This window comes from Sus scrofa, chromosome 2 (assembly GCF_000003025.6).
Source record: "Sus scrofa isolate TJ Tabasco breed Duroc chromosome 2, Sscrofa11.1, whole genome shotgun sequence".
Lineage (NCBI taxonomy): Eukaryota > Metazoa > Chordata > Mammalia > Artiodactyla > Suidae > Sus > Sus scrofa.
The window spans coordinates 16,105,650-16,119,386 of record NC_010444.4 but is presented as its reverse complement, the minus strand read 5'-3'; the positions used below and the strand labels follow the sequence as shown (position 1 = coordinate 16,119,386).

General features: G+C 54.1%; 1 protein-coding gene across 10 annotated transcripts in view; it reads right to left on the bottom strand.

The window, feature by feature from the left end:
* AMBRA1 (autophagy and beclin 1 regulator 1) overlaps positions 305–13,737 on the bottom strand; it is a 183,729-nt gene continuing 170,296 nt past the window's right edge. For 8 of the 10 annotated variants that reach the window (XM_021085242.1, XM_021085241.1, XM_021085245.1 and 5 more), the window contains 3 exons: positions 10,394–10,486; positions 7,617–7,810; positions 305–1,889 (listed from right to left, as the gene is read on the bottom strand). In XM_021085242.1, the coding sequence (XP_020940901.1) occupies positions 1,402–1,889; positions 7,617–7,810; positions 10,394–10,486 (775 nt within the window). In that variant the 3' untranslated portion in view covers positions 305–1,401. Of the gene's footprint in view, positions 1,890–6,779; positions 7,283–7,616; positions 7,811–10,393; positions 10,487–13,737 lie in introns of those variants that run through there. The other 2 variants (XM_013994370.2, XM_021085247.1) reach the window with 2 other exon arrangements.

The following is a 13,737-nucleotide window of genomic DNA, read 5'->3' as shown; positions in this document are numbered from 1 at the left end:
ATCCCAGGCCCATCATCCTGGGTAGGAAGCAATCAAGATGAGTAATCTCGTTCTCACCTAACCCCCCACCCACCCCTCACTGCTGTGAAGGCTGCCCAATCCGTAGCAGGCCCCCGGGAAGCAGGAGGTGGTGGTACACAGAGATGGAGCATGAAACAGGTGGCAGCCCTTACCTGAGTGGCTTCTGCTGGGGCACCACAGGGCTGGAAGAACCAGGGTGGCTCAGTTCAGTGATCCCAGTGTCTCCCCTTCAATCACCACCCCCTCCTCCACCCCCCATGGAAACAAAGAGAGAGGAGCGTGGTGAGGGGCATATCATCATTTTAATGATGTAGATCTTTGGTGTTTCCCTCATTTGCAGTCAGACTATCCCCTCTCCTCCCACCACAATGTTTCTATGATGAGTTACAAACAGAAAAGAAATCACGTTTTCATACTAAAAACAAAATAATCAGAGCCTTGATTTCTCCACTAGAAACTACACATACAGTTCAAGATTCCACATGCAACACCTTAAATCACAGACCAAGACCTCACATTCTGACCTGGAGTCTCATCCCCTCCCCCAGCCTTGGGCTGGCTTTGGCCTAGGCTCAGGTAATACTGACACCCACAGTTGCTGCTCTGAGAGCCTTTGGGGAGGTGGTGGGGTGGGGAAGGAGGAGCTTGGCAGACAAGCCCTGGGGGCTGGCCAGCCTACCCCCCACCTCCTGAGTGAGGACCTGCCCACCGTCCCTTGACCCCATCCTGTATCAGGCAAGCAGGTTGCCCCCTCCACTGCATGGCTGTTCCCCACCAGTAAGTGCTGGAAGCCCCTGTCCTCAGGAATCCCGGAGCCTGGCCTGACCCCTGACTGTGGTCTCTGTGGGGTAGGATGATTATAGAGAGGCTGAAGCTCTGGAAGGCTCAGAAATGGAGGTGGTTTCTGGGGGCTAGGCTGCTCCTCCTGCTCCTGGGCTCCTAGTGGCTCTGCCCACACGACAGGTGAACAGGGCGAAGCTGCCCCAGGGGCCACTGTCAGGATGGTTTGGCCCAGATCTGGAAGACTGTTTGCCCTTCTGGGGGCTCTCTGCCCAGTGCCCGGTCCCTTGAGCCATGTTTCTAGGAGAAAGGAGGGGGGCGGTTCATGGCAGGGATACCTACTTTCTCCTGCACTCACCCCGAGCACAGCAGTGTGTGGCTCCCCTGGGCTCCAGATCCTGGAAGGTTCTAGTCTCTGGAGGCAAGCCTTGCCCATTCGACTGCCTCATGCCTGCTGACCTGGACTCCCTGTCGACCCCCCACCCTCTTGCTCCTGTTTCCTGACGCAGCCTGCGGCTCCTCCGCGAGTCCAGTTCCCAGTCAGCTGTGAGGTCCGGTTTCTGCTCAGCGGTTCGAGGGGAGGCACCAGTGCACACGTCTCTACCTGTTCCGTGGCTCCCCACTGGGGCCCGCAGCCTCCCCCCTGCTGCTGCCCCCGCTGTCAAGAAGGTGGCTGTTACTGGTCAGGTCGCAGTGCAGGGTTGGTCCCTCAGTGCTGGGAAGGGGCGCAGGAGGAGGGACAGGGGAGGAGGGGGGCAGGGGTGGCTCCCGCCCAGGGGTACCCGGCTGGTCCCAGGAGGCTGTCCGGGGGCTCAGGCCTCGCTCAGCCAGCTGCCCAGCTTCCGGAAGCAGTCCCCGAGAGGTGGAGGGCTGGGGCGAGGAGGTACGCGCGGCCCCGGGCTCGGTGCCCGTCTGGGAGCTGCGGTGGATGCGGTGGCTGACGATGATGTTGTTGCCGAAGCCGCCCATGGAGGCCATGGTGGTGCTCTGCTCTCGCTGCACCACGGCTGTCATGCCCCCCTCCGCCATCAGCCGCTGGATCCTGCTGAGCGCGTCTTCCCCACTGGCACCGAGCTCTGAGCCCTCCCCTGGAGGGCACAAAGCAGGAGAGGGAATTAGCTGCTGGCCCAGGCCTCTGTGTCAGGCAGACAACTGCTAGTGGGAGCTGGGGGATTCTAGCTAAAAGCAGAACCAAGAGGCCGGCCAGTCCTTCATTCTGAGAGTCAATCAGAGGCTTGAAGGCTAGATCAGACTCCCCAGATGCCCATAATTCATACTTCTGTTTGACTGCTAGGGAAACCGAGGCCTTGCTGGCCCAGGCTGCTCAGTTAAGAGGTGGGGCAGGACCAGAAGCCAGGAGTCCGACTTTAACCCTCTGGGCACCAGTGGCAGGCTGGTCACACATTTCATGGAGGTGGCTGAGGAGGCAGCCCGGATGGATAAACTGATAGATCTGGCCCTAGGACAGGGCCTGCTGCTTGGTCTTTGGAAAGCCAGGGCATCATATGCAGTGTGGCCTGAAAGCAAAGGTCTGCTCTGCTCCACTTCAAAGCTCTGTGGTCTCTCCTCTTTGCTGTTCTGTTTATATCACACGAGGAAGATTTGCAACTGTTTTCTGGAAGGCGTTGATTATCTTGCTTTACCCACCACCTTCCCCAAGTTATTTCCCACATATTGTCCTCCTGGGGCTGGAGGTCTGATAACCCTTATCTTTCTCGAGAGGCAGTCAACTGCACCAGCCTGAGGCTTCAGCCCACGTCTCTAGGGGGCAAGAGGGAAGGTCGTGCTCCTTCTCCAGGGGCCTGAGCACTCCCTTCCATGTGAGCAGATGAGGCTCTGGCTCAGATCTCAGTTCTCGCTCACTAGCTGCATGACCCTGGACAAGTCCCTCGCCATCCACATCCCTCAGTTTCCTGATCTGCAAAACATCCCGCCTGCAAGGTGCCAGGCAGAGGGAATGAGATCCTGCTCACCCAGGACCTGGTGCAGAGCGGGCATTCAGTTGGTGGTGGCTGCTGTGAATGGCCTGGACTCAGCAGGAGCTCTACCCTGAGGAAGATTCCTCCAGCCTGCGCTCAGCCCTGATGGGGCAGAGAAGCGGTCCAAGCCTGTGGGCGGCTACAGTCACAGCTCCTGGGCTGCCAGGGCTGCTCTACCAAACTACAGGTTTGTTTCCTGTGGCTACTCGTTGGCCACTCGGGATTCTGCAGTTTGGTGGGTTCTGATGGTGAGTTTTTTGCTTTTTAGGGGGTACTTCTCACTGGCTACCTGTGCCAGACTTTGCTTGCGCTCACACTGCCCAGAGCCTTCTCGCCTGCCTGTCAGAGCTGCACTTCACACACTTTTCCCCAGCACCGAGTGGCGGCTCTCTCCTATGTCCCACTTGCTTTTCTCCAGATTTCCTGGTTAAATTCTACCCTCCTACCCCTCAACTCCTTAAGGCAGCTGCCCTCACGCACTGCCCCCTCAGGCAGCTCAGTGCCAACTCCCAGGGCAGAAGGAAGGCAAAGCTGAAGTACTTCGCTGGGAGTTCTTCTGTGGGCAAGAGCCACCCAGCAGTGCGTGGGTCAACCCAGCGCCTCAGGGCCAGCACAGCTTCCATGCTGTGACCCAAAAGGGCTGCCTGGGGAGGGCCTATGGGGACCTCCCTGTGCTCACTGCCCCCCCGCCCTGCTTTCTAAGAACTCTGCGCACTGAGGGCCTCCCGAGCCCAGTCTCGGGTGTGTGGTGGGCTGGCCCTGGGCCTGCTGGCACTGGAGCTCACTGGGCCAGGCTCTGCGTTTGGTGAACTACCAGCTCTCTCCCTGCAGATCACTTCAAGGATCTGCTGTTGGCACTTGGGTCTGGGCCCCCCACCTCCCACCCTTTCTGCTCCCACTGTGCCTGTGGCTCCAATTCTGGCCACGTCACACCACGACTGTGGCTGTACTTTTCATCTCTCGCCTTTGCATTCAGCCTCCATGCTGCGCTTACCATTCTAAACAAGCTCTGATCCACTGACATCTGCTCCAGTTCATGGTCTGTTCAAAACCCAGGAGCTCCAAGAGTCCTCAAATAGTTAAGACTCCTTAGCATGATATTCAGGGACAGGTCAGGTCCTAGCCACTTCCCTAACCATGCCCTCTTCCTGCACCCAGCGACCTCACTGACGGTGACTCGGAGCTGCTGTACGCCTGCCTGCCCCCGTCTGCACACACTGAGGATGCTCCACTTGCCATGCACTTGCCCATTTCCCCACATCCAAAGTCCACTTGTGGAGTTCCTGCTGTGGCCTCAGTGGATTAAGTAAGGATCCGGTGTTGCCACAAGTTGCGGTATAGGTTGCAGACACGGCTCGGATCCCATGTGGCTGTGGCTGTGGTGTAGGCTGGCAGCTGCAGCTCCGATTTGACCCCTAGCCCGGGAACCTCCATATGCCGTGGGTGCAGACATAAAAAGAAAAAAGCCCACTTGCCCGGCCTCCTGGGGGCTCTAGCTGGGAGCGGCTGCTCCTGCTGAGCCCTCACAGTGATCCACACCTCTCTGCGTCAAAAGTTATCCATGGCTGTGGCATCTCCCTTCCTGGTCTAAGTTCCTGCAGGTCTCAGCCTAAGTTTTATTCCCCTTTGGGTCCAGTGTCTAACGCATGAGCTTGCACTTGGTGCCTAACTGTCAAATAAACGTGTGGGTGAATAAAGGGCTCCCAGGCTGCCTACAGGCGTTTCAGACAAGGTGGCTTCTGAAGACTGGTCACATGTTACGCTTCTGCCATGGAGATGAACTTATATGAGGTTAATTCTGCTGTCTCCTTCCCTGTAGCAAAAGATTTTTTTCCTGTCTTTGAAAAATGGGAAATAAATTTAGTGTTGACAGGAAATCATTTCCTAGGCAAGTTCTAAGATACGTTCTGGATGCAGAGGCCAGGGTGGGATCGGGAACTTCCCACAGCCCCCGATTCTGGGGTTTCACTGTCCAGAAGAGAGGAGGAGCTGCCCTTCCCGACCTCAGAGGGCACACTACTGCAGCTGGTCTACTGCCTTCACTAGACAACACAAGCTCTAGGCAACCTTCCCAACAGTCAGACAGAGTCACGGGCTCCCCAAATAGCGCAGCCCAGCCAAGCTGAGGGGCAGGGTCTGCCCTTGCTCAGTTCATTCAGCCCATATACTTCCTGAGCAGGTCCTCTCCCTTTCTGAGTGACAGGGTAGGAAAGCTTTAAAGCTGGACAAGCAAAAATACCACCACCTGCAAATGCCCCCTGTGGTAGGCTCCTCCTAGAAGTCCCAGGCAGAGCTAAATGGATTTTAATCAAACATTTATAGAACATGAAAATGAAGAATAGCCTGGGGACCCTTCGGTGCCAGCTAATGGGAAAGGGCTAGGGGAGGGGCAGCCCACAAAATGGTAACTGCCACCAGCTGGTTTCCTATACCAATAAACCTAGGCCCCTGGTGTGTCTGCAGGGATACACAGGTGGTGTCCCCACTACCGACCCTGCCTTCTAGCTGAGCCCGAAGGGTTAACCAACCTGATGAGGGTTTCCTCTACATGTTCCTGCAGATGTGGCCACCAGTTTGCTAACCTGGAGAGAAGTGGCAGGGGTGTGTGTGTGTGTGTGTGTGTGTGTGAGTGAAGCACTGCAGGGCCAGAGTGCAGGGCCTGGCTCCAGGCCCAGAGGAGACACGGCAGGCCCGTCACAGCCATCACAGGTCAAGGCCATACCCCTTCTCCCCTTACTGTTTTCTATGTGTGGACTTTCTAAAAGGGACTGGCGCTCTAGGCACAGTCCACAGGGAGCCGTCTGAACTACCTTGCCAAGCCCTGGCTCCTGAATGCCAGCCCTGCTGAAGAGCACCTCTGGCCTCTGAAGGGCTCACCTCTACCACCTGCTCTTCTTTGCGGGGAGGTAACTAGGAAGGAACAAAGTTCTGGCCTCTGAAACCAGGAAAGAAGACCTCCATCCCCCTGCCAGCCTATCACCCCGACTCCCAACTAGGAAAAAAGGATCTTAAAACTGATTGGAGTTGATGCCAATCAAGAAGAAATCAGAGGCTTCTTTGGGAAGTGAAACCACCAGAGGATGCCCTTCTTCTCCTGCTGCTCTTCACCGTCAGGGGGAAGGCCTCCCTCCCTGTAATCGCCCTCCCTGCTCATCAGCCTCAGTTCCCAGTACAGGCTGACAGGGAAATGGTTTTGAACTTGGTGCTTTTGCAGGCGCTGTCCCCTCTGCCAGGAATGGCTGCCTCCCCATCCCATCCCACTTTGCTGGATGCCTTCCTACTCATCCCTGAAGGCTCAGCTCAGGTCACCTCCTTCAGAAGTATTCCTCGAGCCCGAGAGTGGGGCGTGGCCCCCTCCTCTGTGGCCCTGAGGTCCTTTTCACACTAAGTTACTACCTGCTGGGGGTCTGCCTCCCCCTCTAGACTTCCAGTTCTTGAGGAAGGACCAAGGCCTATTTGTCTTTGCAGCTCCAGTGGCTGACACATCTGGCAGACAGTCTGTAAATGGCCATGAGGTCACAGCAGAGGGGTTGCCTCAGACAAGAAGCTTTGCCCTGCGGCTGGCTAGGCAAGCTCCAGCTCTCTCCTCTTCAGTGAGGCCCTTAGCTGCACTGGACCACCAGCTGCTAGGTCCACACCAAGGGGTTTCCACCCAACAGAGTCAGGAGCCTCAGAGGTCAGAGGCAGCCTGGGCCACAAACCAAAAAGGGACTTAACTGTAAAAAAATGTCAGTTCATGGCCGGCAGTAAGACAGCAACAGGGAGAGTGCCCTGTGTGTGTCGGGGGGTGGGGGTTGCAGTATAGAAAGCTGTTCCCTGAGGTGGCACAGGCAGATTTGTCACTCTGCCCAGTGTACACCTGTCTTCTCTTCTCATGGTCTCTTTTTTTAATGGCCACACCTGCAGCACATGGAAGTTCCCTGGCCAGGGACTGAATCTGAGCCACAGCTGCAGTGACACTGGATCCTTTAACCAACTAAGAGGGGCCAGGGATCAAACCCATGCCTCTGCAGTGACCTGAACTGCTGCAGTTGAATTCTTAACCCACTGTGCCACAGTGGGAACTCCCTCGTGGTCTCTCTTGATCAGCAAGTTGCTTAACAAAGACCTAGAAAATGCGGGTCTGTTTGAAGGCCGCCTTGTCTGGAGCCTGGAGCAGCTGGGGGCTGGGGTAGGGGGTAAGGAGAGCGACTGAGCGAGAACAGCCTATTTAACACAGCTGCTGACAGACTCCAAAGGGGCTCAAGCATTACCACTGGGAAGTGCTAATTGGTTCTCAGCAGAGGGAGGCCAGCGCTGAGCCAGGGCCAAGGCTGGCTGAGCCTCACCTACAACAGGGGAGAGGAAGGGGCTGATTGTGTGCTAGGCTGCAGCCAAAATGGCCATGAAGCACGGGGGTGTGAGGGCCTCACCTGTGGGAGTCCAGAATGTGCCAGGCTGGCGGGGGGAGACGAGCTACTCCATGGGGAGGCCCCAGAAGCCTGAGGCCTGGGTACAGGTCTCTGGAAAGAGAGTGTGCACAGCAGGAAGTCTCATTGTAGCCTTTTCTATCTAGGTGACGCTGTGCTCTCTCTTTGGAAGAACCACCTCAGTGCTTCCAGTTTAGAGGGTAAGAGGTCAGGGTCCTTGGGGGCGCTGAGCAAAGCTGTAAGAGCAGCTCAGTCTGCTGGAGCAGTGACCCAGATCAGGGCAATGATATTCCTGCCCTAGGACGCTCTTAGTGCCACCATGTTGGCGGTACAGCGCCTGTCCACATGGAGGAGCCACGTGGAGGGGGTGATGATGGTCCCCATGGCCCCTTCCCCCCAAATCTTTCTTCCCTTATGCAGCTCCTACCTTCACCAGGACCCGAAGCTGCTGTCCCTGGCTCCTGTATCTCCCTCTCCGTCTGTGTTTCAGCATTCTGCAGCTGAAGGGCCAGAGTCTGGGTGCCCTGAGATGTCACCGAGGTGGTGGGGTTCCGGGGCTGCAGCCCAATTGCATTCATCAGGCCCATATCTCTGTCGGTCCTCCATGTGGCTCTGCTGGTTCTAGGGAGAGAAAGGCAGACCGGAGTCAGGCAGGACTTGGGACAGTGCGCCCCCAACTCCCTCAGAGCTCCGCCTGCCCTGTGCCAAGCCTTACGGCACAGCCCGGACCAGGGTCTGCAGGGCAGAAAAGAAGCCCTGCATTCCTGCGGCTGCCTCCAGGCTGCCGTTAGCTCTGTGTCCTTCCTTCTTCAGATCAGTCTGTGCCCTGGGACAAGGAAAGGAGGCAGCAGAACCATTCAATTTTGCGAACCCAGCTGGTCTGGTCACTCCCTTCAATGAGGCGGCCCTTTCTGGGGAGGTAGAGATGGCTGGCATTAAAAAGCTGCTTACTTAGATTCAGGAAGCCACTAGCTGAGCACCATGGACAAAGGATGAGCAGTGAAAGAAGGCCCTTTCTCTCTTTAGTCTTTTTTTTTTTTTGCCTTTTCTAGGGCTGCACTCGCGGCATATGGAGGTTCCCAGGCTGGGGGTTGAATCGGAGCTGTATACACCGGCCTATGCCAGAGCCACAGCAACTCGGGATCCGAGCCACGTCTTCAACCTACACCGCAGCTCACGGCAACGCCGGATCCTTAACCCACTGGGCAAGGCCAGGGATCAAACCAGCAACCTCATGGTTCCTAGTCGGATTCGTTAAGCACTGCGCCACGACAGGAACTCCCAAGAAGGCCCTTTCTCTCTTTAGCCCTTCCTCCCTTCTAACTACATGCTGACAAGATATCAATTTAAATTCTTGGAATTTACAGAATGGGAGAAAATAGTTTCAAATGATGCAACGGACAAGGGCTTAATCTCTAGAATATATAAACAACTTATACAACTCAACAGCAAAAAAGCCAATCAATCAATGGAAAAATGGGCAGAAGACCTGAATAGACATTTCTCCAAAGAAGATATACAGATGGCCAACAAACACATGAAAAAATGCTCAACATAGCTGATTATAAGAGAAATGCAAATCAAAACTACCATGAGATACCACCTCACACCAGTCAGAATGGCCATCATTAATAAATCCACAAATAACAAGTGCTGGAGGGGCTGTGGAGAAAAGGGAACCCTCCTGCACTGTTGGTGGGAATGTAAACTGGTACAGCCACTATGGAGAACAGTTTGGAGATACCTTAGAAATCTATACATAGAACTTCCATATGAGCCCACAATCCCACTCTTGGGCATCTATCCGGACAAAACTCTACTTAAAAGAGACACATGCACCCGTATGTTCATTGCAGCACTATTCACAATAGCCAGGACGTGGAAACAACCCAAATGTCCATCGACAGATGATTGGATTTGGAAGATGTGGTATATATACACAATGGAATACTACTCAGCCATAAAAAGGAATGACATAATGCCATTTGCAGCAACATGGATGGAACTAGAGAATCTCATACTGAGTGAAATGAGCCAGAAAGACAAAGGCAAATACCATATGATATCACTTATAACTGGAATCTAATATCCAGCACAAATGAACATCTCCTCAGAAAAGAAAATCATGGACTTGGAGAAGAGACTTGTGGCTGCCTGATGGGAGGGGGAGGGAGTGGGAGGGATCGGGAGCTTGGGCTTATCAGACACAACTTAGAATAGATTTACCAGGAGATCTTGCTGAATAGCATTGAGAACTTTGTCTAGATACTCATGTTGCAACAGAAGAAAGGGTGGGGGAAAAAATGTAATTGTAATGTATACATGTAAGGATAACCTGACCCCCTTGCTGTACAGTGGGAAAATAAAAAAATTATTAATAAAAAAAAAAAAAATTCTTGGAATTTCCACCGAAACTCCACTTTAGAGGAAAAGCACCAGGACTCTTACGAGGCTGTTCTGGGATCCTCCTCCAGAGCCTTCTGCGAAAAGACCCGAAAGGCAGGGAGCACCAGCTGCTGACAAGTAAGGCCCAGGCCCAAAGCTATTATGCCCCCTTCCTTAGACATTTCCCAGGCACTGACCCTCAGGACAACTAGAGCTGGCAGCAGAGGGAGCCCAGGACTTTCAAGACGATCACCAGCCACTCTATCTCTAGCTGCTTCTAGGGATTACTCTTCCAGCTGTGCCCTGGACTTCCTCTAGGAAGGACAGGCTTTCTTATCAACCCGGCACTCTGTTTTCTCAAACTGTTCCAGTTTTCATTAATGAATAAAGTGATAAGAGGATAAGCACCAGGTTCCTCCTAACTGGCCCCTGGGAAGTATCTGTGCCTGGGCTGCATCTCTAGGCAGCTTGGTCCCTGAGGGCAAGCCCTCTCCTGCGTACACTCCTCTCTCCTCACTGCAGCATGTGCAGACACCACAGCCAGGATGGGAGGGCTAGACGGTGGCCTAGCTTGTCTCAAATTAAGACTCTGAGAGCAGAGGTTCTCATCTCTTTCTTAGCTGTGAAACACTTTCCTTGAACAGAATTGTGTGCAAAAGCTCAATGCATGAAGCAGATCAAAGAGGAGCTTCTCTGGTTGAAGATGGGCGCCCACAGAGTCCTGGAGCCTGGTCTGGAGGCTCTGCTCCAGAGCCTATTCGAGTTGGTTGCGGGGGGGATCCTCCAGCCAGCAGCGCCCCTTCTCCTTCACAAACTCACCCAGGCCTCTCGCTGCTCCGGCTGCTGGAGTGGACGGTGAAGACAGTCTCGTTCAGCTGGTCCCAGTAGTACTCAACGCCAGAGTTTAAGGCCCTGAAAATCAGGTGCAAAGGGTGGAGAAAAGGTAGAAGGCATTAGACAGAACTCCGTGCAGTTCCTGGGGCTGGTGGACTGGCCTGGCAGCCCTCCTCCCTCTCCCCTGGGGCTGGGCTGAGGCATCAGGATGCTCAGTGTGGAGCAGATCAAACGAGTCTCCAAGAGCCCTAACGCCTATGTCTCTTCCACCCCCCTAAGCCTAACTGGCTCCCTTTGGGGCTGAGAGAGAACTAAAAGATAGCCACGTCCGACAGAGGCAGTGAGTTCTGGGTGTATTTCAAACACATGAGAAAGGAGCTAGAAGAAGCGGGAGAGGCCGTGGAGATAGAGGGTGCCGTGGACAGCCTTGTCTACAGGGTGAGCTCAGTCTCAGGAACAGATGGGTCTCACCACGGGTCTTCCCTGCAGCTGTAGGGGCCGGGAAAAAGGAAAACAAGGCCACCCGGATATTACTCTGCCTGGAGCTCAGAAGTCTAAGCAGGAAAAAGCTCCTGCTGAGCCAGAGTAGCCCATTTCTCTTTTGATTCTGGCCCTAGAGCCTCCTCTGCCAGGTAGGCTGGACAAGCAATTGGGAGAGGTATTCCGAGAGTGGGAGACGACTCAGGAAGGGCTCAGAAGCTTCTCCCGGGGGAGGAAGGAGAGACGCTTGAGCAGTGACGGGCTGGACTGCTGACGGCGGGGAGTTCTATCCACTAAACTCTGTGGGCTACCAACCTTTCCCTGCTTCCTTCTTTTCTTGCAGTGGAGAATCAAGTAATCCCTGCAAACCTCAACTGGGCATAACTGCCAGAAGGGAAGCAGTGGGCTCTCATCTTTTTTTAAAGGGCCGCACCCACGGCATATGGAGGTTCCCAGGCTAGGGGCTGAACTGGAGCTGTAGCTGCCAGCCTATGCCATAGCCACAGCAACAGCAGATCCTTAACCCACTGAGCGAGGGCAGGGATCAAACCCGTGGATCCCAGTTGGGTTCGTTATGCTGAGCCATGACAGGAACTCCGCCTCTTTATCTTTTTATACTAATGTGCCACCTCAGGCAGCAAATGCGGCTGCCAGTGGTAATTCCCAAAACCCATGACGGCTTTGCTTTTAAAGATTCTCCGCTGGAAGCGATGTTACCTGCCACCAATCACTGTCATTGAGAGTGGGGTGCTGCTGATGGGGGTGAAGACAGGAGGACAGGAGTTGGGAAAGAGGTGTCTTTGAGCTCTTTGATTAGAATGCCAGTGTCCACTGTAAGAGATACTCAGAATAGCCAGCTCTGGTCCTGAGTAGGCCAGGGCGTGCACATATGCTTGGAGAGCTCTGCTACAGATGGAACTGCGTCTCCTCAAATTCATACAGCAAAGCCCTATGCCCCCATGTGACTGCACCTGGAGACACAGTCTTTAGAAGGTAATTAAGGTTAAATGAGGTCATATGATGGGACCCTAATCCAAAAGGACTCTGGCCTTGGAAGGAGAGGAAGAGAAAGACCTTCTCTTTCTCCACCAAGTGGGGGCACAGTGAGAAGGTGGCCGTCTGCAAGCCGGGAAAGGGGTCCTCACCAGAACTCACCCACACTGGCACCTAATCTCAGACTCCCAGCTTCCAGAACTATGAGAAAATAAATTCTGTTGATTAAGCCACTCAGTCTGTGCTATTCCATAATGGCAGCTTGAGCTAAGACAAGCTCCAATGAAAGCCAGCTTTTTAACCTGGAGGCCAAGGTCACCATCCTTTAATGACAGAACTTCTTTAATAAAGAGCAAACAGGGAGTTCCCGCTGTGGCTCAGTGGTTAACGACTCGGACTAGGAACCATGAGGTTGCGGGGTCAATCCCTGGCCTCGCTCAGTGGGTTAAGGATCCGGCATTGCCATGAGCTGTGGTGTAGGTCACAGATGTGCCTTGGATCTGGCGTTGCTGTGGCTGTGGCATAGGCTGGCGGCTATAGCTCCAATTTGACCCCTAGCCTGGGAACCTCCATATGCCACAGGTGCGGCCCTAGAAAAGACAAAAAAAAAAAAAAAAAAAGAGCAAACAAACGAAGGCCAGTGGGTTGTGAGGATCAGCCAGGAAAAGATGAGTTGTGGGGGGTGATGTAGGTGATTCCTTCCTAAAGATGAGGATTAGATAGGACAGGGATCTAACCAGGCCTGCACGGTGAGTGACTGTGTGTCAGGAGGCTATGCGACCCTCAGGTGAAAGGAAACAGGCCTAGGCACTAAGCCCCCAAATCCGTTGCTAGAGGGACACCAAGATTCTGGGGATTAGGCTTCATCTGTGGGAAAGAGCGACAGCCAAACAGAAGTGCTATTCCTTTTCCTGCTCTGGACTAAACCCCTCCTGGCTCCTCCCAGATGGCCCGGGGGCAGCAGATTTGGCGTGATCTTTTCCAGACAGGCCTCTAGAAGGTAGCGCCCTCTTCCTCTTCTGAATACTCAAGCTATTTTTGTGGGGGCTGTGTGAGAACGACGGGGACACTGGAGGACAAAGGGGAGGGAGAAGCTCTTACATGATGAAGAGGCCAACGGTCAGAGGTCAACAAGAGAGACCCCCAGAAAACAAAGCCACCCCTGCAATTTTTGCTGAGCAAGCCCTGGCTGCATAAGGCACCACGTGAAGCCAGCTGACAGGGAGACTGTGATTTACAAACTTGTCAAGATTTATTGGCAGGTGGCAATACCATGTGGTTCCCCGCCAAATCCTTTCTCTGTAATTCCTGCTAGCCAGGGCTGGCTGGTGACAACAAACTGCTCACATCAGACCTTTACCGAGCCATGTACTGCGCGACCAGGAACCTTCCTTCCTGTCTCAGAAAAAAGACCACCTGAAGGCACATCCTCTGAGCTGCGACCGCTGCCATGACATTGACAGCCAAAGGGTCGCCTCAAACGCTTCCTATCTGGCATCATGCCGCTGTCAGCAGCTCCAAGCTATGACTCCCGCCATTTACGGAGGAGGTGAAGTGCCACAGAGAATGGGGTGATGGAGACCATCAATGTGCTGCTCCATTCTCCACCCCATCCCCCAATCCTCTCTGCTCCCGACCAAGGGGTCCAATTCCAGCCGTGATTTGTTCCAACTTCTGTGGTCAGACCAGCCTGACTACCAGCAGCTCATGGGTTTGGCTGAAATTTTGGGCCCTGTACCAAGGAAAAGAGTTGAAAATACCCTCTCTGGCTACTGAAACTCTTAGTCTTCAATACCCAATATTGCTTATTACCGTTTGTTAAGCTAAAGAATGGTCGCAACCATCTCCTTCCTCCC